At 35.6% G+C, this 23,735-nt stretch overlaps 2 protein-coding genes across 4 annotated transcripts in view; one reads left to right on the top strand and one right to left on the bottom strand.

Annotated features, from left to right (window-relative positions):
* LOC107092212 (protein-tyrosine kinase 2-beta-like) overlaps positions 1 to 15,375 on the bottom strand; it is a 34,247-nt gene extending 18,872 nt beyond the window's left edge. The window contains exons 1-14 of one of the 2 annotated variants that reach the window (XM_015386543.1): positions 15,242 to 15,375; positions 14,828 to 15,155; positions 7,938 to 8,116; positions 6,549 to 6,636; positions 6,309 to 6,388; positions 6,166 to 6,228; positions 5,944 to 5,998; positions 5,710 to 5,850; positions 4,202 to 4,273; positions 3,845 to 3,946; positions 2,666 to 2,783; positions 2,512 to 2,551; positions 1,925 to 1,956; positions 1,737 to 1,784 (exon numbers count right to left, since the gene is read on the bottom strand). In XM_015386543.1, the coding sequence (XP_015242029.1) occupies positions 1,737 to 1,784; positions 1,925 to 1,956; positions 2,512 to 2,551; positions 2,666 to 2,783; positions 3,845 to 3,946; positions 4,202 to 4,273; positions 5,710 to 5,850; positions 5,944 to 5,998; positions 6,166 to 6,228; positions 6,309 to 6,388; positions 6,549 to 6,636; positions 7,938 to 8,116; positions 14,828 to 15,031 (1,222 nt within the window). In that variant the 5' untranslated portion in view covers positions 15,032 to 15,155; positions 15,242 to 15,375. Of the gene's footprint in view, positions 1 to 1,736; positions 1,785 to 1,924; positions 1,957 to 2,511; positions 2,552 to 2,665; positions 2,784 to 3,844; positions 3,947 to 4,201; positions 4,274 to 5,709; positions 5,851 to 5,943; positions 5,999 to 6,165; positions 6,229 to 6,308; positions 6,389 to 6,548; positions 6,637 to 7,937; positions 8,117 to 14,827 lie in introns of both variants that reach the window. The other variant, XM_015386544.1, reaches the window with a different exon arrangement.
* Positions 15,376 to 20,810: 5,435 nt separating this feature from the next.
* The window catches only part of arhgef7 (Rho guanine nucleotide exchange factor 7), a 28,747-nt gene continuing 25,822 nt past the window's right edge, over positions 20,811 to 23,735 (top strand). For both annotated transcript variants that reach the window (XM_015386585.1, XM_015386584.1), the window contains exons 1-2: positions 20,811 to 20,975; positions 22,937 to 23,020. In XM_015386585.1, coding sequence (XP_015242071.1) covers positions 20,811 to 20,975; positions 22,937 to 23,020 — 249 coding nt within the window. The remainder of the gene's footprint in view (positions 20,976 to 22,936; positions 23,021 to 23,735) is intronic.

The following is a 23,735-nucleotide window of genomic DNA, read 5'->3' as shown; positions in this document are numbered from 1 at the left end:
ATATATATATATATATATATATATATATATATATATATATATATATACCCTGTGCACCTTTTGCACCTTCTTTTTTCTTTTGACTATTGAGCCAATGACAAGGGAAATTCTCCTATGTTAGATCAATAAAGTCTAGCTTATCTTATATAATATGAGCTTCAATGAGTGATAAGAACAACCTTACATTTATTACATTGGGCTTTTACTTGAATAGTGTGTTCTATGTTTTTCCAAATTTTACGAGTGCGTGATACATATAGGGTTGTGTGTTAGGTTATGCATTACGGAGTGTATACGCCAGTGAAACAGGAAGTTGAATATTAGTTATTAAATTCCTTAGAAAATTAGACATTCACTACAGCATTCAAATAAGAGTTTTCAGAAGGTGTGGGGCCTCTTGTGATTTTTCTTTTTAAAATATGACTAGTAACCTGGCAGTGACATGAAGGGGATTATTTTGCACAATGTTCGATTTCCTTTCATCCCTTTCTTGTATTTCTTTCTTTCTTTCTTTTTTTTTATTTTTTATTTTTTGTTTTTTCCTGTTTATTTGACCCATTTCATTTTTGCATGGTGTGATTGACATGTATCCATCTCATGTCTCTGTAGCAACTATTCGGCACTGCTCATTTGTTATAATGTGAAATTAATAATAATAATAATTTTTAATAATAAAAAAGATTTTGATTTAAAAAAATTCCTCAGCCCAGAGGTGCCCCAATGATTCTTGCTGAGCCTCAATTTGGTTTCCAAAAAGTTTATGCTTCACAACTTAGCAGCTCCATGAACATATTTCTGGCAAAATTACATATCGTGACAAAATCAATTACAAGCTCCTTTAAATCAAAATAGAGCCATTTGAAGATCAATTAATTATTTCAATTCAGTTTATTAAACTGTGTAAAGTAATTCAACAGGGCTATATTTTTTTTTCTTAGAAATGCTTCTCAAAATAAGCAACATATATGATTTATCTCAAATTTAGATTTTGAACTTTTCTTTAAATCTGTTAAGTTTTACTTCCTATTTTTGTTAACCTTTCTGATCATTGCAAACATGTGACAAACCTTTTTAAAGGTTAATAATGTATTTCCTGAGAAAATAAATACCTTAAAATCCTTTCTGTTTTATCACTCTCTGCCTGATCTGTACCGCTTTAGATTTAAACATTATTAAGTCTTTTTGAATTTTATGTTTTCCTTTATGTTAACATTATGGTAGACAGTGCGTAATCTACAGAATGAAACAACTAAAATGCAGATAAACATGGGTTAATGATATTTTGCATTCTGAGCATGTCTGATGATGACGTCAGAGAAGCAGTTAAACGGAGAAAATGTAAAAAGCATCAAAATTGTCTCAGAAAAGTCATAAAACATTTTTTAAAGATGTAAATTGGTATTCTTTAGTGAGTTAAGGAAAGAAATAAGTAATTTTAATACCATAATGATATTATTTATGGAAACCCGGATGTATATCTAGTTGCACATGTGCAAATGAGATGATGGTACGGATCCTGCTTCCGGGACAGATCTGTAGTGACAGCCACCATTGACTATTATAAATGTATTCACAAATTAGCAATATACCTACATTTCTATTAATGTAAAGTTTTAAAATTTCAATTTTGCAACTACTTAAAGGCAAAAGTCTTTATATACCTGTGTTTAAATGCAGGTGTTAAGGGGTTAAATGATTTAGCTTTGGTCTATGTGAGGTTTTAATCTTCCACTCACCATCATAGATTGCTGTATGTTCTGGAATCTCAGCATAAATATCAGAACCTAAAATGAAGAAAAACGGATAAAACAAGAGTTTAACTCAAGATTTATTCCTTTATAATTGATGTTAAAAATGACTAAATCAGACTGAAAATTTTTGATAACAAAGCCTTTTTGATTTATGAATGAATATACCAACTTACCTAAACCTCGATCAGGACCAGTAGGATTCACTCTGGGAAAAAAAAATAAAAAATTGAGAACAAAATGCATCTAAAGCCCAAGAAATGATGGAAAAATTATAAAAATGATGAAAAAAGGGTATGTTTAAAATCACACACTGAAAAAAACAAATTTGTTTTTTATTCAAAATAAGTGAATATTTTATTGAATTAAGGAGGTAGGTGAGACAGGTTGCCAATTGAACGAGACAATTTAGATTTAAAATAAGAAAAAAAACAAATACTTTGTTTTAATTTAAGTTCATATGATATTTATCTTCTTTTAAGACTAAAAATACCTAATTTCATTGGCAAATAATTGTATTTACCAGCTCAAATTAAGGGCAAGTACACTTAATTGAAGTCATTATTGCTTATTTCTAGATCGTTTTTGCAGTGTAAGTCAGGTAGTGGACAGGAAAAAAATGATTAAAGTGGAGACCAAAAAGGAGGAAAGAAAAGAAAAGCAAACAACACCTACACAGTTTATACTTTTAGCAGATTTGAAAAAAAAAAAAAAAAATTAGCGTCATATTGAACATTCAGAAAAGATGAGTCATTTTAGTCACCGTTGAGGTATGTCAGGAAGTTTTAGCCTTGTGTCTCTTCCTGTAAAAAAACAAACACACTTTAATTAATACTTTTAATGGCTTTATATATAAATGAACCTGACATTTCTAACTTTTCAGGAGCTACTTCCACCGATTGCTCAGGTGATCGTACCTTTGTTTGATCTAATTATGTATAAACTCTCGGCTTTTCCCTCCAATCGACAGTAGCCGTCGATCAAATCGGCCATGTTCTCTGCCACAAACAAAGACGAAGTGTTCACCGCGAGCGGCTAGAAGATAAAACAAGATAATCAGTCTTTCATTAACTTGTTAATTTTTTGTTTTTTAACCCCCATGCCCTCAGACAAAGGTTACTTTACAAAGAAAAAGGAAGAAATTGACTACAGTTCCTAGAACGGCAAACATTTCTTGGTACGACTAGAGAAGTTGGTCAATTGTTGAAGAAGCTGTACAAGATATCGAGTTTTAATGAGTGACAGGATGAATTAATCTTAATCTTGGCACTCCAGAACTGACACATTAAGTAAGGCTGTAGATATCCTTCAAAGCTCCAGTAATTCGAGATTAAACTTAAATAAGTAGATTTTATTTGTTCGTCTTTATTCTGTATGTGGCGAAGATTTGGAAATGGAATGAGAGCAGTGTCCTACTTTGATAATGCTGGAGCTATGGATGTCTAATCATCTGCTAATGATGTAAAATAAGATGATATGGCAGACTGGAGATGTATAAAATTCCTTTTTAAATGTTAATTGGGGCTTCTTCCTGAGAGGTGAGCCCGTAGGTGAGCAGCTGCCTTCTGTATATTCTAAGAAATGTATCTGATCTGAGTGAGATTACAGTTTCTATCAGAATCTGTTGTCGTGTCTCCTGGTTATTTAATACATATAAGTTGTGAAATTTTATTTAAAGAGTTAGTCTCAAGTGATCTCTTTTCAGGAAAAAGAACCGGAGAGATAGAGTATCAAGGTGCATACACAGAAAGCCTATCTTTAACTTACTTGCTTAATATTTTCAACTAATCTCCCAATTGTTATTGATGAATACAGGTTTAACCTACACTTCCAGATCAGTTAATGCCTACATCTGCCAATTCTAAAAATATCCTCTTGTCTCTTTAAGTCCCAGTGTGTTTTTGTTCAACTAACTGACTGGAAATGGTTGCAAACAAATGGGTTTCACACCTTTGATTCAAAGCCAAACATTTGCGAGAAAAAAACTACCTTGGTAGGTTTGCAAGCCCAATCTGTGGGTTTTAGGTGATAAAACCATCTAACTTCCTCAAGCTACTTTATTTTGGTAACTTGAGAGTAGGCAGGGAAAGTTCTACCTGCTTGGAGCCCTCTATGTGCACGGTTAGAAGGGCGCGGCCATCACTTTCGAGACTGCAGGAGATGCTGCGGACATCAGAGAACTTGGCCAGACAGACGGGCTGTGAGACAGAAAAAATACAAAACAAACACTTGTGTTTAGTGAAGTTGATGCAGCGAAGAGATGAAGAGCAAAATTAGTTAACTTTGCTAACTCGTATCCCACCCAATTCGTTGCCATTTCAACTCAACCTACTTCCATTTTGCTAAGCTGTGTACTTCAGAAAAGCTTGGGTGAAAAATCAAACTATAAAAAATGAAGGCAAAATAACCTGCACCCAATACAATAGATGAAAATACATAAGATATGTACTTACTTTAGCGTTATCACTTTGTTGACTGATCCCATCTGCCCCTATGACCAAGTCTATGGCTAGATTCCAGCCATGCTACAGGGATAACATAAAAAGGTTTGCATTATAAAAAACACTTTTCTACTTTTACAGAAATTAAGATCAATAAATCAATACAAAATTCAACTAAGATAACCTTTGTAAATAGAAAAAGTGATTTGTTTACAAGGGGCAAAAAATGTCAAAATCCAACATAATAGGATGTGGAAATGCAATGAATTCAAGAACTAATTAACAAGTTTTTTTAAATTGGTGAGCCAAATAGTGTAAAACTATTTGACCTTTTAGAGTCACTAGAATAAAGGGCAACTTTACAGTCAATCAGTTATCCCCAATTCATCCTGGTCCTAAAGCACCAAAGCAGACCCAGTGTACAACACCTCCATCATGTAAGTCTCTTAGAAGTATCACTTTTTTTTTTATTTAATGCTGACTCAATTTTATAGCTAATGTAATTAGAGGTGCACATTATGTAAAGGCCCACATTTGTTGAAAGATGTTACTTTTTATTTTTTATTTTTATTTTTTTATCTTTATTTTTATCTTTATTATCTTGTGTAGTTGGATGTGTGTATCTACTGTATACACAAAACTGTAACTGGAGCGTGTGACAAAAGTAATTTCCCTCTGGGATTATTAAAGTATTTCTGATTCTGATTCTTTTTTAAACCCTTTTTTTCTTTTTTTTGGGGGGGGGAAATGTAATGTAGGGCTTTAAGGTCTTTTTGTTCCTTTTTCGTGGTTTTCACTCATGGAGGCCGCTCCCTCTTTCGTATTGTTGTATAATGAAAAGCAGCCTTAACTTTGGCAAGTGATGCCTGCAGTGCTTGAACTCAGATCTGACAGGAAGTTGTGAAAAAGGACAAAGTGGTGGGTGCAGTTTGGGTTGGGCAAAGTGTTACTTTCTAAAATAGTTAACACTGCAATATGTGCATCAAGGGTGGTTTATGGAAGATTGGGGGAAAAAAAAAAAAGGTTTTACTGTTTGATGATGCACCCTCTTGGGTTGATTTTGGTAGAACTGGGACACTTGGGATAAGTTTTAGCACTGTGATTCGGACATGTCCCAAAATTTTGTAAATGACAGCGTAACCTTTTCCAGACTCTTAGATTTAAGACTCTAGCATAGAGTTCAACTTTATTGCCATTACACTGTCACAAGTACAAAGCAACGAAATGAACTCTCTGCATTTAACCCATCCCCTTGGGAAGCAGTGGGCTGCCATTGTGCGGCATCCAGGGAGCAGTGTGGGGTCAAGGGTCTTGCTCAGGGACCCAGAGTGGCAGTCTGTTGGAGCGGGGCTTGAACTCAGAACCTCCGGTAGCCAAGCGCAATGCCCCAACCACAAAGACACCACTCCCCCGAAAATCTTGTTCTATAAATCAGGCTACCTCAACTATTTTTCAGATCTTTGGATTTAAATTTATCAGATGGATTATTTTAAAAAAGCTCAGTCATGAGAAGGGCTCACCACCAGCTGGCAGCCGTAGCTCTCCTCGGTGATGCTGTAGCACTGACACAACATGGTGAAGAACTTCTCCATGCACTGGTCCTGCTGAAACGTCGAGTAGCTCTGAAACGTCTGCTGGATCATCCTGCGTAACTGCTTGGGCTGACATGCAACCACACAGAGGACATCTTTCATCACTTAAAATTTATTTAGTTCTCAAAAAGTAATGGATATATGTTCTGTAACTCTATGTACCTTCATACTCTCTATGAGCTCTCTGGGAAAGAACAAGTCCAGCCCTACTTCTTTTCTAAGGAGTGGAATGGGTGAAAATCAGTATTATTACATTGACAAAGTTTATTTCTATATTAAACTGCTTTTGTAGAGTTTTATGCTTGGATTAGCAGACTAATGAATCCCCCTTTCTCTGTTTGAACATAGCACCTCATTTCAAAAGACCATAAAGTTTTGACTTACTCCAACAGTTCAAAGTTGGACTTTTTCTCCAGTCCATTAGGATTCATGTCTTTGTAGAACCTCCTGCAGCAATTACACCAATATCCGACTGTCACTATCAACATTACTTATTGTTGACTTATGCTTTGAGCAAAGATGATCACCTGATTTCCAGACAGCCGAGCTGTAAGGCCATCCCATCGCTGACTTTGGAGGCATAATGATGCATATAATCACTTCGTACCTGTTGATTAGTAAATGAACACCCCTCTTATGAAATTGACCAAAATATTAGAAGAATTCACGTTGACAAATTTCGCTTATATGAATAGTAATCTTAAAGTTCATAAAAGAGGAAAGAAAGGGTATTAAATTAAAGATAAACTCTCTGTTGGGTCATTGACCTGCTGGTAAAAGTAGAGCATGGTTGTTCTATCTTCCTTAAAGGTCTCCATGTAGTTTGATGGGATGTATCTGATCCTCAGGTCATATCTGTAGAGACAAGCATCTCCATTAGCGTAATGGAAAGAGAATATCTTTCAGATGGTTCTTAATCCTAACAGGAAAGACAGATCCACATTTATCAGAATCAAGTTTGTGTTTAAAAACGAGAAATTAGATTTCAGTTCAACTAGGTTTCATATGGAGTATGAAATGTGATTATTTGTCAAGTAAAGGAACTGAAATGGTAGTATGGAGAAAGTTTGAATCTCTAGACTTTTTTTGGGTATTTCTTTATCTTAAATCATTAAGGCTCTTTTTTTCACAACTTCTAATTTACTTTATTCCCTGATGGAAAAGAAAAGAAATATCCTTTGTTGTCCCTCAGTGAATAGAAAAGAAAATATGCAATCAAAGCACGCAGATATAATAGGACGGGAAAAAAAATGAAAATAGAAAAAAGTGAAATTCATCATCTTCATAAAGAAAAAAATATGTAGTTGTTTAATTCTGCACACGAACAACAAACTGAAAAATATTAGAAGACAAAAAAAAAAAAACAAGAAGGTAAAAACTTTTTGATTGACAGCATGGATGAAAAAAAATTAGCAGAAAAAAAGCAATTCATGAAAAGAAGCTTTTTAAGCAGATAGAACTACTCTCATTTGGACCTATTGGGAGCAGCAAAGATTATAAAGTCGAACAACAGCTGGGAGGAAGGATTTTGATAGAACTCCTTTGTGCACCTACGGTGCAGGATTTGATTTAACACATGGATTCTACAGTAAAAATGAAAACAATTTTTAAGTTCTAGATTTAAAACTATAGCTTCTATTTAAAACCAGACTCAAGATTTTTACACTGGACTCCGTTTATAATTCATACAAAGCCTGTGAGTTACTTATTTTTGTTTTGTTTTTTTGTAAAATGCATGTAATGCTTGTGCTGGACTGAGCTTTTTTCAGTCCATAATAATCAATAGCAGATTATTCCCAGCATTATATATTTCAAGCCAACCAAGTTTTATGAGAAGAAATAAAAAAGGTCTTTACATCACTGGTTATGAGTTACTGAATAGAATCCCGAACTGGATAAATGTTTTGGAACTGTATATCTATAATCGCTAAAAAATATATATATATGAAGACAAATATTGTTGGAAACCTGGATTAAGTGTGTTTATTTTTTTCTCAATAGTACTATGAAACATGGTAGCTGACATTTTTAAGATCTGGTGGAGAGGTGAATCAGATTTTAAAAATATCTATAAGAAATTTAAATTATTTGTCATTTCTGTACCTCCTGAGTCAGACCAAACGATACAAAAAAGAACAAGTAGAGAAGATACTGACCTCCACTCAGCCTCCACATGCTGCTGCTCATAGCGCTGGGTGAGCTCGGTCACAGTCAGATCTGGATGCAGCCAGTGCATCTCTGAGGACTTGAGGTGTTTGAGAAGAAGGCCGTAACAGAGGCTGTTCTTTATGTCTGGACCCACGCAGCCGCTGGACAGCACCGTATGGATGACATTCTAGAGCAGAAGTGGTTATTAGTACTGCAAAGGACTGCATGTCTCCTATTGCTAAAGTCTTTTTTTTCTATAAGCCAGAGCTTCGATTTGACAGATTAAACCCAATTTACCAAAGCCAGGGAATCCAATAGTGCTATCGACACAATACTTAGAGCTGATGGATTCAAAATGTATGAGGCATAAATAGAAGGCCCAGAAAATAGTAAAGTCAGTCTTGTGGGCACCATTATACTTAATTAGGTACAGGAAAAACAAAGCCCTCCCCTGGTCAGACAGTGCTGACAGGTTTTCACCTTTAATCAATGCACCTTAGCTGCAAGCATTGTGGCTGCAGACAAAGATACTATCATTTTGCTTTGAACAGAAGCACAAGAGGAAGATGATATGCCAAGTGCTCTAGAAAGCAGCTTTTTACACGTGTAGGCTGAGATCGCCAGGATGCATTTTCCATTGAGTGCAACAGCTTCTGTTTCTCTTAAGTGATGAATTCATGTCAGTTGTGACCGTAACTCTCCTGCTAGCCCCTACAGCGGGCTCACAAAGGTACTACAGGGGCCACATGTACTCTCCGCGAGTGCATTTATTTATATCTGAACTATTTAGTGAAAGGATTTCCATTTCTGAGGATCATAGGAGTCAAGTTTATAACAATTTGCTCTTAAGTCGAGGCTCTTATAGTGCTTACACTGCAGCAACAAGTCTTTGTATTGAGAAAGAGCGGAGCAGAAAAAAGTGTATTTCAAAATAGTTTCTGTCTAATAATAACAGCAGGTTTTAATAAACTTATATGCATATTTTTAGCTGCTCTTGGAGGAACCGAGAACAAAAAGGAAGCTCAGAGGGGACAGGGCTTTCTCTGTTATGGGCCCCAAATTATGGAATGACTTACCTTTGCAGGTCAGAGAGGCCCCTTCTTTGCCCATTTTTAAAGCTCGTCTTAAAACCCATCTATTTTACTTGGCTTTCAACACCAGTGGGATCTAGTTTTAAATTGTATGTTTTTGTTTTTAAACTGTTTTTAAATTATTTTTATTATGTTGTGTTCTTAAACTGTACAGCACTTTGTATTAACTGTGGTTGTTTTAAAGTGCTTTATAAATAAAGTTGGTATGGTATGGTATGGTATATTTTAAGCTTTTATTTTAGAATAGAATAGAATAGAATAGAAAATCCCTTTATTGGCCCACAATGGGGAAATGCTGGTGTTACAGCATCAAAAAGATTATAGAAAAATGGTCACACAAATATTGACCTTTAGTGTATGAGAATAACATAAAATACAATACTGTAAAGTGTTTTGAAAATATGAAAAAATGTGCACCTGGAGAATAAACAACCATTATAAAGCTATGGACATTTTTACAGTAATGGATATTTAAAAAAAATAGCAGAAACATCAGAGATGTTCAAAATGACAGCAGCATGTTAATTTAACTGACAAAGGTAGAAACTTTGCAAAATCAGCATGACTGTAACAACTCATTGAGGTTATTGTGAACAGTGGTGGTTATAAATTCTTACAGCTGCTGGGAGGAAGGATCTGTGATAACGCTCCCTGGTGCAATAAGGGAGCAGCATTCTGTCACTGAAGGAGCTCTTCAGTTCTTCAAAAACTTCACGCATAAGGTGGGAGACATTATCCAACACAGATGTTAATGTAGTTAGGATCCTTTTGTTTCCCACCGCCTGCACTGAGTCCAGAGGGCATCCAATCATATAGCTAACCTCATTTTCTTAATGAGTTTTCGTTTAAAAAAAAAAAAAAAAGTAAAATAAACCAAATGACGCATTATACAAATATGACCGTAAAAACAAATGTGGGCTTTCACTACTTTTGCTGAATAAATTTAAAATCTCCCAGGGGAACTGACATTGTTTCAGATCCTACTGTATAGTTCCCATTTGATTGGGCAGCATGTAAAAAATTAAAAAGAATTCTCATTGCACTAATAAATTGCTGAAGGAAATCAAGCCCTGCAAGCAATTTCTGTGGCCTGGCTATCTTGGTCACATGGTAGAGGATAAACAAAGAGGTAACATTCCAAAAATAACTTTTACATAATGATGTGCCAATGCTTTAGTACAATAATAGATTTTAGGCAGATTTTATTTGTCATTTTGTTTACACAATTGTAAAACAAAAAGAAATTTTGTTTGGAAACAGCTCACTGGACAAAATCTTTTTAAAAGTGCAGCTTAAAAATAGTAAAAACTACTAAATTTACAGTTCTAACTTTTTTTTTTAATGCAGCCTTTAACCCCTAAAATATCTATGTAACAAACTGGAGACCCCCTAAAATACATTAAATGACTTGCATACATATTAAATACTTTTAAATTACATTTAATTTCTTCAGTCAAATGTATTTTTTATTTAATGAATGGAATATGTAATTTTTTTAATGATGCATTTGAACATTTAATTGTGTATTTCATGTTTGAATTGTGTATTATACTAAACAAATAAATGATACATCTGCTTATTTCATTTATGCATTTATTAGTATTATATATAAAAACGTATTAAGACCTCAGCAAATACATACATCAGGAGGTAATGTAACATATTTATTTTATGACGCTAATTGTGAAACATAACTACAGCTCTAAAAATACTACTTTCTGGGGATGATTAATGGAATAACAGCTGGATAACTGATATGTCTTTGTGACAACTTAGCTGAAATATTTTAATGGTTTATTTAACAAACCCTTAGCACCTCCATAATGCCACACCTCTCTTTCACCTCTTGCTTATATCAACTTAACTATTTCTAATTTTGTAACATAGTAAAGGATTATCACTGGTGACAACCTCTTTGACTTTGTTTTATTTTGACCACGCTTTAGGATACGGCTCAGTTTGACAACGCGCTTTATGTAAAAACAGAAAAAAAAAAAAAAAAAGGTGTTCAAAATATGATGGTTAGAGCAGTCGGAGCTAAAACGAAAAGTAAAATAAAAGTAAAAGCAACTCTATGAAACCACAAAAAGCAAACATCTCAACCTGGGTTATGACCCATGTTTTATCAATCCATCCATTTTTAGTCAGACTTATCCCTGCTGCACCAGGGGTGCTGGTCCCTATCTCCGATTGACTCTGTCAGTCAATCGCAGGGCAACACAGAGACAAACAGGATAAACAACCATTCACGCTCACACGGGAGAATATAGAGAAGCCAATTAACCTAACAGTCATGGTTTTGGACTGTGGGAGGAAGCCAGAGAGAACCCACACTTGCATAGGCTTGCAGAAAGACTACGGAGGGGGGGAATTGAACCGGGACCCTTCTTGCTGCAAGGCAGCAGTGCTATACACTGCAAAGAGGTTTTTAAAAATGGGAACAGATTCAACCTGCCTGATATCCGTGCATCCCATCCCATCCCTCCCAGCTTATTCTGTCAGGGTCACAGTGGGGCCAGTGCCTCACTCTAGCAGTTTATGGGCGAGACGCATGGTACACCCTGGACAGGTCGCCAGTCTGTTGCAAGGCAACTCAGAAACACAACCATGCACTTTCACACCGAAGAACAATCTAGATAGGCCAAATAACCTAAGAGTCATGTTTTTGGACTGTGGGAGGAAGTCGGAGTACCTAATGAGAACCCATGCATGCAGAGGTTACAGCTGCAAGGCTACAAACAGCAGCACCATGTGGCCCATAATCCCACCTGATGCATGAAGATAACTTAACAGAATTCTTTTTCAGCCACCTCTCTGCACTACAGAAGCTTAATGTATTCACCAAAGACGAAAAATCTGACAGCTTATCTCATAATTACGAGATACTGATTTAATCTAATCATGAGATCTTATCTCATAATTGTGAAATAACATCTCATAACATTGAACTAACATGTCTTATTTAGGATACCAGGAAGGATGGTCATTGCTGAGCTACGCTACATGAAACATGAACAATGAGCGGGTTGTCGGATTTTATATGCTTTTCTTTCCTTTTAGGTATGCAACACTGGGAAATACTGAGTTTCCTCAATATGGATGGAATTAGTTTTAGTTTGTCAGCATTGTGCATTGCCCTATTTTTATTTATTTATTTTTTTTTGCCCTATTTTGAATTTATACCCCCCGTAGAGAAAAAGCTACCAGCCGCCACTGCTTACAGTAAGTCCTTAGAATTTGTTCGACGAAAAAGCCCCCTCTGACTTTCTGGAAGTTGCACTGTTCCTGCAGGAGCATTTAAACCAGCACGGGATGCTTTATGGCTATAAATTAATGAATCTGAAATGCATTCCCGCTGGCTTGGTGGTGTCCCAAAGAACTGTTCGGTACCTGCTCAAAAATGCTAGATCCTCACGGAGTACAGCTGAGGCTTTAGCATTGTTTAAAGCGACGTCTCTACAGAAGCCCGGCTCCCAACTTCATGTGGTATGTTGATTCATACCACAAATTAAAACCATGCAGGATCTGTATTAATAGAGCTGTTAATGGATTTTCGCATCTAGTCATATGGCTGCAGGCTTACTCCACAAGAAGTAATCCCAGGGTTATAGCTGGGTACTTTATTGATGAAGTGGAAAACAGGAGCGGAACTCAAACGTGTATCAGTTCAGACCTTGGAACAGAGAACTGTTCAGTGGAACAGATGCACATATTCTTAAGTAATCATGAAGAGTAGTTTTCTGAGAGATGCTACATTACCTGCTCAAGTAATTATGACCAAATAGATAAGATCCCGTAATTCTGAGATCTTATTTCAGAATTATGAGATCTTTTCTCATAATTACAAGATCAGTATCTCGTAATTATAAGATAAGATAAGATGAACTGTATTATCCCAAAGAAAATTTGATATGGGTACAGACTCTGGCTGCTACATATTCCAAACTATGTCTCACATTGCATTCACACATAAAAACACTGCCATTAAAAAAATCCATAAATAAATACAAAAGGAAGCATGTTACATAACATTCACAAAAAAAGAAATTTGAAAGAAAAAAAAAAGATCTTATCTCGTAATTATGAGACAAGATCTCACAATTATGAAATACTAATCTCGTAATTATGAGTTAAGCTGCTGATTTTTTTTTTCTTTGGTGAATGCAATATGCTTCCGTACTGCATTCTGTTTGACTAACACAAGCTGATCTGCCATTCTGAGTGAAAAAAACCCTCCAGATTAAGCAGGTCTGATGGATTCTCAGTCAGGCAAAGCTATGAACATCAATCCAAAAGTGATCAGGTAGGCAATGAATTGCTCCTAAAACTTGAAATGTGCTCTTCTGAGTTTTTGCTAACATTTTATCAAAGATCATTAACATTTAGTCATTTAATTTAGTCATCAAATGAGGTATAATATAAGCAGAAATTAAATGATGCCCTGATTTTTTACCTGCTGTCTAATTTCCTCAGACTTTAGTTTGATCCGTCTACCTGATTATTGGATTTAGACTTTTTTAACTCATTTAATATAATTAGATAAAGCCATTCTAATTAGCTGAAGGGCAAAACTAAACTAAACATAAATTATATAAAACAGGGGTTGATGATTAAAAGTTAGAACAGATATTTTTAAGATATTTTTAAAAGAGGAATATAATTTGACAGGTAATATTTCTGCATTTAGATGTAAAGATATGATAAGGCAGAGGAGGACCTAAACGCCTTTAGGCTGGACATCCGGCATATAGGCCAGAACTCCAGGAGCAGAGCGGGGAGGGATTTTACTTTAAATCAGACCAGGCGTTTACTTTATGGACCCACATGCGTTCATGTTCTGTGCTTCTACAGTATATCATCTTGACTGTTGGAGGCAAATGCCTCTTCTGATCTGAGGTTTGGTTTCTCACTTTCCAAGCAATCTGAAGCACATTTCTACACCGGAAAAAATCAAAATCTAGATAAGCCATTTTTTTCTTAAAATAAGAGCATGTGTTCTCGGATCGGGGAGGTAAAAGTGACATTTTACCAATTGAACAAGACAATTTACACTTAAAATGAGAAAGCACAATTGCATTTTCTTATTTCAGTTGGATATTATCTAATTATCTTATCTTAAGAGTAAAAATACCCATTCCATTGGCAAGCTATCTCGTTTTTCCAGTGTAAGTAACATGCGAAGCATGTGAAATCATATAGACATTCAGGTTGCCTAAAGTTGGCTGACAAATGTTGATATTCATATTGAAGACATCTTTCTATCAAAACATTTTCATGGGAAACTTAAGTTTCTGAACATTACGTTAATTATTTTGTTAAAAACAGCGAGTTTCTCCATCCTCTTAAAAGAGAGTCATTCCTTTCCACTTTCGCCTTGTGCTTTCTTACCAAAAGGAATTGCTGTGAAGTTCTGAATTCTGTTTATCTTTGGCATAGTAACCAATCTTTAACGGAATATGGTTCAAACTGAATTGCATGTAACTACATAAATGTCCCTTTTCATATAAAAGCAATGATTTTATTGTACATTTCTAAATGTAAATTGTTTCTACTTCTCTTGGAGGGTTAAGTGTAATTTTGGTTCGTTAAGAGTTGGGCCTAATATGCAAGCTGAATTGAATGAGAGCTGAAAACGTCAAAAGGTCAAGTCCAAAGCAGGTTTATATAAACAGAAATATGCAAAAAACATCTTGGAATGTTGTTGTTGATTAAAATAGACTTAGCTAACCAGCTGAATTAAGCAATTTCCTCCATCTCATTTGCAGTAGTTATAAGAGGTTAATATAAGCAGTCAAAGAGGAGCATACCTTGATAGTCCACCCATCCTCACAGCGGACCAGTTTGAAGTTCTTCCCTAGGTTGGAGCTGTTGCTGAGGAAGCAGACTTTGATGATTTTCACTGTGAAGATGCTTTCTCTGCCGACAGGAGTGGTGGGGGACATATCTGAGGAATCCGACCGGCCGATGGGGGACATGCTCCTCCACGTCAAAGTCTTGATGTCATCTGACATGGTGCTCAGAGAACCGGACACACAGAACACGTAGACTACCGCAGAGAGACGCACATAACTGTAAACTTTTCAATCTGAGGCCTCCCTCTCTTTCATACAGAAAGCCTGAACGGCAGCATTAGATCTGAAGGCACAGAAGATTTCAAAAAACATGTCAGCAGGTTATATAGTCTCTGCTGCGTTCCTCTTGCTCTCAATCGCCTTCCTCACCTCCCACGCCTCAAAGATCCTCTTCTGGAGCTCTAAAACCGGACCAAACGTAGACCCAACGACACAGACTCTAACATCCCCTGAACAAATGTAGATCTGAGACGTATTTTTCAGCTCCAAGACAGAGAATCATCAAAAAGTAAAGCTCTAACGAGGAATATTATCAGTTGTTGAAAGAGGAAACGTACCGAGGGACTAAATAAGGAAGTTGAGGAGCAGCTACAGAAAAAACTGACATGACTGATGAAACCACTGTGTCAACGCCTGTTTTCTCGTGCAGTGTCACAGTTAAATATCATACCTACAACAGCTCTGCCCACAGAACTTTCACTTCCTCTTGTAAAAGTTTTGAAAATAGGTAACTTGCTGTTATTATCTCACCTCATTACAAATAACTGCAAGAAACCCGGTTTTATTTAACATAATCAACTGTTTGCAGGGCAGGGAAATTATGACCTGCACTTGGTTTTGAAAATAAATGAATGTTTGTTGTTTGGATAAAACACCAGGTTCCACCTCCATAGTTTCTATTCACCTTTGGTGAGGAGGGGGCAGTGGCTGTCTGAGTGTATGATTGAGTGGGCTGCTTCAGACACACAAAATTAGATTTGAGTGGAACAAAGTAAAAGCTGATTGCAATATATTAATCATCAACGAATGGTTATTTTGCCTTAACTAAATGCATAGAGCATGTCGTTTCTCTACATTAGATGCAAAACCCAACCTGTAATTCCTACCTTTCTTCATGACAAGCATCTTTAGTTGCTGTGATAACCTGCTGCAGTGATTCTTCAGACACGGTTCCTAAATAATCTTGGTCCTACTTCTAATGAGCAAAGGCCTCCAAGTATTTCCGTTTACCTGCTACAACCTCCCCTAGAGATTTCATCAGATTTTTTTTTTAGGTCTTCTGACTTGAAAAAGTGCCATATAAGTACAGGACATTTACATTTATTTTTATTCAAATATCTAACGACAACATTCCCGTTTTGTTTCATTATTGAAATCCTACTTCTTTGGTGTATTTCTACTTTTTTTTTTTTTTTTTTGCAGACTGCAGTTAACCTGTCTTGAGCTTTTCACTACCTTTTGCCTTTAATCTGTTTTTTTTTCTGCCTGCCTCCTCAGAGACCTGATGGCAGCAGCCATTGACAGTTTCCTCTTTCTTCCACCAGGGGGCGTAGACATTTTCCTCCACCTTAAGCTTTAAATGGGCCAGCTGTGCTTCCAATTACATTTCTGTGTTACTTTCTCTGCCATTTCTGTTGTTTTGAATCATTCCTTCGAGTTCATCAAATTGTAAACATTCATTAGCTTTTATGGTATTTAAACTGTTTTTTATTTTTATTTTTTTTTGTGCTTTTTTAGAGATTTCTTTTCTGATTGTTTAAGACATTTTAGAACACACTAGTTATTGATATCAAGATTGGAGTCGAGTAAATAAAATCTTTATTAGTTTTATATGAAATATCTAACACCTTCCTGTGGGATTGGTTTCAAATATGTAAAAAAGTGTATGTTTTGGTTTAATTTTGTAAATGGCAATTATAAACCATCCAGAACAGTTTTTTTTTCCTATGGAAAAGTTGTACATTTGATCTAAAAATGAGTTCTCATTTGCTTTTAGCTATCATTTTTTTAAATAGCTTTTTCTTTTTTTACATTTGTTTTCTTGTGATGGTGTGCAAATGTGAAATGGAAACAATTTTTGCAAGCTGTATTCAGATCCCCTGTACTCTGAAATTCAAAGCAAGGCTTTAAGGTGGCGTTCACCCTAACTGTAAACACCACCTTATTGGTCAAAAGGGAACAGAAGTGTTTGTACTTCCTGCGAAGGAGGAGAGCCCACATATACCCACCCATCCTCACCACCTTCTACAGAAGCACCATAGAGAGCGTTCTGACCAGCTGTCTCACTGTGCTGTGTGGAGGCTGCAGCACCTCAGACTGGAAGAAGGTGAGAAGAGTAGTGAGAACAGCAAAGAGGATCATTGGGGCTCCTCTGCCCTCTATTAAAGCAATGTCATCCCAGCGCTGCGTGTCCGATCCTGTAACATTATCAGCGACCCCTCACCATGAACTGTTCTCCCTGCTGCCCTCTGGGAAAAGGCTTCGCAGCATTTGATGCAGGTACAGCAGGTTCTGCACAGCTTTTTCCCTGCTGCCATCAGACTGCTGAACTGCTAATACTCTAATCAAGACTCTGTATCATGTTTGTAAGCATCTATTGTTTATAGATGCTGGAGATCGGCCTGTTTTTCAGTGTAGTCTTCTCTCTGACCGTGACTGGCTGAATGTGCTCTCTTCATCCTCTGACATGGAAGCTCGGAGCTCGTCGGCCTGGCTGTGTGTTTCCTGGACGGGGCCGTCCTTCACAGCTGCTTTTTGTATCTCTACTTCTGTCTCCTTGAATCCCAGTCGACCTCAAGATGGCCGTTCACACTGAGCCTGGTTCTGCTGGAGGTTTCTTCCTGTTAAAAGGGAGTTTTTCCTCTCCACTGTCGCTACAAGCATGCTTAGTGTGAGGTATTGCTTTGGAGTCAATGAGTCGATGCAATCAACAAGTTTTCCTTAGATAGAAGACTTTTAATCAATTTGACTGTATGATCTGGTTGAATTGTAAAGTGCCTTGAGCTGACCTCTGTTGTGAATTTGCGCTATATAAATAAAATGAATAGAATTGAAATATTTCTTCACGCAGGATATCTCACCATAAAACAAAGTTGGGCGTTTTAACACTTTCTGAATGTTCCTGACATCTAGTTCAGCACTTTGAACTCTCAATTCTTGGGGGTTGGTGGTGCAGTTATGCTGTTAAAGTCATCACAGAATAAAAATTCTGTTTATTGTTACTTTTAAAAAAAGATATATATTTTTAGCAAACTATCAAGTATTTTTTTTATTTATTTATCTCTCTGCAAAACACTGTGTCAGGCAAGCAACACTAAGCATAATTATGGGCACACCGTGACACTGTACGGTGGGAGCATCATGATGGGGGCATTGCTTTTATTTGTCAAAGTCGATGAGAAGATTGGTGGAGCCATACACTGTGAAATCCTAGAGTAAAATGGTCTGGGGCTACTACAGACTTCAGACTGAGTTGGAGTTCTACCTACCATGATCGCTGTGAAAAATGAAATCAGATTTAGGCCTTGGAAACTTCTAAAATGTCCTCTAGAGGGCAGTAGAGTCGCTTTCAATGCCCCAGCTGATACATTACTTCCTCACATCCCATCATTTTGTAATTCCTGTTAGTCATTATTAAAACATTTGATGCCCACTAATATTTTTGCTGGTTTGAGCTCCAAAGCAATTTCTCTTTTGCTTAATTTTTCTTGCTGTTTATTTATAACTTTGGTGTTAACATTATAAATGCTACAAAAGTAATTTCATGGAACAATTGTAGAACATAATCCATCAGAGCATACACATTTCTGTCTCCTTGTCTGCGCTGCCAAACGTCATAATTACAGAGCAGAGCGGAAACAGGGTGGAGTTAATTTCAAAATAAAAGTAGCTACAAAAAAAAAACAGTTTTTGAATATACAAGATTTCATTTTTTTTTTAAATAACATATTGTCATATTTTTTATTCCTAAGTTAGGTTGCTAAAATCTGTTAAAAAGGGAAAGAACACAAAGCTATTTTTAATTTTTTTTTTTTAAAAAAGACCCTAGTATCATACTGCACAAACGATATAGAAATAAGAAACAATGTCTTAAATTAAGTGCATGTATTCTTAATTTAATATGTAAAAATGATTTGCCAATGGAGTGAGATTTTATTCTCTTAAAAAAACATAATTAGATAATGTGAACTTGAAATAAAACAATGCAGTTGGGTTTTTTTGTTTTCTTATTAATTCAAATGTAAATTGTCTTGTTCCAATGTCTCATTTACCTCCTCAATTCAAGAAAAAAAAAATGCACTTCTTTTAAGAAAAAATGACTCAGATTAAAAAATGTTGCACTGCATACTACATTTACAGGTGAAGTTGGAGTTTTCCAACCTCAGATGGATCATTTATTAAATCCTTATGTTTGACTGAATCATCTGTGGTGTTCAGTGGGCGACCTTTGGGTCCACCAATCAGGTAGTTATGCATGCATTTAGCCATTTATGAAGAACACAAAGTCAAGTGCTGCGTTTTGCAAATATCCATTGTTTTGTTTTCTTTTTAGTTTGACTTATATCCAAGTTTGGTCAAGCAGCCAGTGATTACAGTAGAAGAAAGTGATAAATTGATCAAATTAGAAACTTAGGCTTATTTGATCTTTTTAGAGACATATTCTGTAAAGCATCCTCTTCCATGAGCTTTGGGGCTATTTAGAAAAACAACCATATATATATATATATATATATATATATATATATATATATATATATATATATATATATATATATATCCTGCTTGGTTTTTAAGCCTTCATTCATGTTTTCAAACTGCAACTATTGGAACTAGTAATTGTGTCAAAAATACAGCTAATGGTGAATTCTTGCTAAACTAGTGGGGTGTTATCAAGATTTTGGGTATATTGATAATAAAAATAAAACCAATCATTCATGCAAGATTTGTTTATAACTGAATAATGGGGGGCTTATAATGACTGGGTCAGAGTTTGGAGGAGCTCATAAACTCCTTGCCCTCCTGCAAATTACACCCTTGCGAGTTGTAAGTTGTATGTCGAAATAAAACAAGAAAGGATCTGTATTTTATTGGTTATATGCATCTAAATCAATCACTCAGAAAAATAAAAGTCATATTTTAAACTAATTTGTGAGATAAGGGGTGATTTATTTCAAGTGTTTATTTGAAATAAACTTTTAATAATTTCCTGCATCTTTAAAAAAAAAAAAAACAAGTATTCAGTTTTGTTTGTTTTTTCAGAAAATTTGATTACTTTTAAAGGATACCATATTTTTATTTAAAGATATGCAAATGCCTATACAAGACATACCAATATTTTATTAGCATTATTTTCTGACAGCTATTTTTTTGCACAATCGATTTTCTTTAAGTATACAGCAATGCTTGACCAACTTTTTTGTTGACAAAATGTTGGGTCTTTCCAACATATAACCAGTAATTCAGTGGATATTCTCAGGTGGACTGACTGGAGCTTTAAGAGGTATGCAGGACATATGCTTTAATTTTTTTTTTTTATTCCTTGGATCAATCAACATAAAAATTATCTTTCTTTTCCTCCTGTTATAAAAGAAAATATGAATCAGTCAGTACAGCGTTTCACATCGCAGCTTGGAGGCTTTTATTTTGTAAACTGCCAAAGGAGAGGCTTGGTTTCAGCTTCTGGCTTGATTGTGAGTCTGCTGGCTTTTACAGCTGTCCACAAGGCAAGGTGATACCAACATCCTCTGGGAGGGAGAGGAAGAGAGAGGAGGGGGAAGCAGAAAGGATCTTATTTCTTACTTCCATCTCTGTCCTTCTGGATACAAGCTGAGGTTTTATTCCATCCTGATGTTTGAAAGAGGCTGAGAGGACTGAGCCTCTGTTGGATCATCAGGGCTGCTGGTTCAGGACAATCTGATAAGAAAAGGAAAAAAATAACATGACTTCGACCGAGCAGACGGTAACGTGGCTTATTACTCTGGGGGTCCTGGAGTCTCCTAAGAAAAGCGTATCGGATCCTGAGGCTTTCCTCCAGGCGTCTCTGCAGGATGGAGCCGTGCTGTGCAAGCTGCTGGAGCGGCTCAGACCTGGGACGGTGGACAAAGTAAGACAGAGAGAAGGGGGAGTGATTCATCTAAACATGCTGATTTATTTCTTTCTTTTTTAATAGGATGGCTTTTAATGAACTACTTTGGGAAAAACATGAGATTTGTAAAAATAAAATAAAACATTATGCAGCAAAATAAGTTAAATTTATCTGTAAATCTAGGGCTTGAATAAGGAAAAAAGTGAGTTTTTCTTTTAAATTTGTAGAACAAAAAAGGAAATTATACAAATAACAATTATCGTTCAGACCACTGTTAACTTGTTGTGGGGGTACTTATTGTGTCCAATCTAATATAAAATGTTAATGGCATCTATTTTGAAAACGAGCGTCAATTAGCCTATATGTTTATTATTTAATATGGAAGAAAGACAAAAAAAAGAAAAAAAAAAAAAGAAAAGGAATGCAGAACCACTGTGTGAACAATCAAATATATACATAAACAAGAAAAAAATATATACTTTATTAGAAATACACTGATCACCCCTTAATATGATGTCTGACCTGCCACATCCAATTTTGACCTATTTTCTTTTTCTATCAGGGACTCCAACATGTATATAGAGGATATAGGGGATTAGGGCCACTTAAAAACAAGTTAAAAACAAGTTAACTGATTTTTACATTTTATTTCAGTTGTATATGGGAAAAAAAGTCAGAATTCTGATAAAAAAAAAAGTCAGAATTGTGAGATCAAAATCAGAATTCTGAGATTAAAGTCAGAGTTCTCAGGGGAAAAAAAAACAGAATTCTGAGAAAAAAAGTCACAATTCTGAGATTGAAGTCCTAATTCTGAGAAAAAAAAGTCAGAATTCTGAAATTGATGTCAGAATTCTGAGATTAAAGTCGGAATTCTGAGGAAAAAAAGGTCAGAATTCTGACTTTTTCCCATATTAAACTAAAATATAATCTAAAAATCAGTTAACTTTTTTATTTTTTCAGTGGCCCTAATCCTCTTCCATATATAGAAGTGAAAAAAGAAGATGGTTTGTGCTTGTAGCTCTAAATCCAACAGATAAATGAAAGACGTACAAGACTTTCTCTGTTTATGCATGAGAGCATGTGACCCTATATGATTTTCTTGAATTCAGTGAAGACCAGCTGACTATTATTCTACTTGCTGTCAGCTTTTAATGGTTCATGTTTTTTGCAGAATACATATTCCTGATGGAGGTCATGTGTTTAAACTTAAATTAGTTTGAAAAATCACCATGATGGAGACAAAAACGAGCTGCATGAATAATCATTAAAAAGGAAATACAGCGTCTTGTAAATTAACCTCTCTGAAAATAAACTGCAGGGGAAAAAATAAAAGAATTTGAATTTTGCATGTATATATTACACAAACAAACCTTTATATCTAACCACGCCTCTTAAACTCATGAACAATGGACCATGAACCTGTCAACGTCACATCCTCCTCCAGTTTATCCAGTTGCAGTAAAGATACGCTTGAGCTATTGGCTGCAGACTTGAATTAAAGTAGCTTCTGTCAACACAACACAGCTAATAAAAACCCCAACACTAAGCCACGGGGTGCGGGAATTTGCCCTTCAAAATAAAATCCCGAGAAACATCTTACCAGATATCAATAGAAGCAACCGCTTCTTATTCGTAAAACCATAGCATTTCCTGTAATGTTTATTGTAGATAATATATATTTAACTACTAGATATATTGAAATATTTATGCATTAATTACTTAACAACAAAAAAATCACGTTTTAAGGTTATTTAGGATTTTTGTACTTTTATTCTTAAAATTTAAACCGGAAGTTGTCCTTATTAGCTTGCTTGATCCTGGAAAGCAGCAAGTGGCAAGTGTACCCACTACGCCTGGGGTAAAAAAAAATAAATAATAGTAATACTTTTTAAATTAAAAAACCTGTTTGAAATATATTGTTTGAAATAATTAAAGATTTAGAGGACTATCTGAATCTGAACCCTTTCTTTAATTAATAGTTTTTCCAGGAGCCAAGGAGCGACAGCGAGTGTCAAAGGAACATTGCGGAGTTTATAAAGGGCTGCGGAGCTTTCGGTGTGGAGGTGAGTTATATTTATTCATTGAACGGGATACTTGGTTTAACTCTGCTTTTTTATGTATAAACCCTTCTTTGAAACGACTTTTCTTGGGTTTATTCATGGTGTCTTTAAGCTACTGAGCTGTGAGCGCGAGCCAGCAGCCGTTACTGCAGCAACGGGAGTTTTTTTTTTTTTTTTTTTTTCTGGAAATATATCAATGTTTTTAGTTTTACGCTGTATACTTAGTATTGGTTTGCCTTTTATTAATCACTTTGATTTACATAAAACAAAACACACACAAAAAAACAGATGTTTCTAAAGGCACCACTGGAAAATAATATGTGTGTAAGTAGAGGTTTGATACTTTCCCAGTACCTACTTCAGGCTTTATTTTGTTGTTTTTCTCCTCATCAAAGCTTTTTAAAACATCTGCTCCGTTGTTTGAGCAGACTTACCTTTTGAAAAAGGGTTTCCAGACTTTTGGAAGCGAGAAATCCCTTAAATTTAAACTGTCTAACACAATAAAGTAGGCTAAAGTATCTTAAAAAGCAATAGGTGTTAAACTTAAGAAAACCAAGGACAGTGAAGGTGAAGGAATATATTTGTTTATATTGATAAATCTGGAAAGGATGTGGGTGAGATTTCAAAAAGTTTAAGACAGGGAGCCATGATGCACTATTAAAGAAAGCAAAAAAAAAAAACACAGTGGGGAACTTTACCAGCCAATAATTACTATAAA

Source organism: Cyprinodon variegatus, unplaced genomic scaffold, assembly GCF_000732505.1.
Source record: "Cyprinodon variegatus isolate N-32 unplaced genomic scaffold, C_variegatus-1.0 Scaffold371, whole genome shotgun sequence".
NCBI lineage: Eukaryota > Metazoa > Chordata > Actinopteri > Cyprinodontiformes > Cyprinodontidae > Cyprinodon > Cyprinodon variegatus.
The sequence above is the reverse complement of the archived record's forward strand: the minus strand, read 5'-3'. Positions and strand labels throughout refer to the sequence as shown.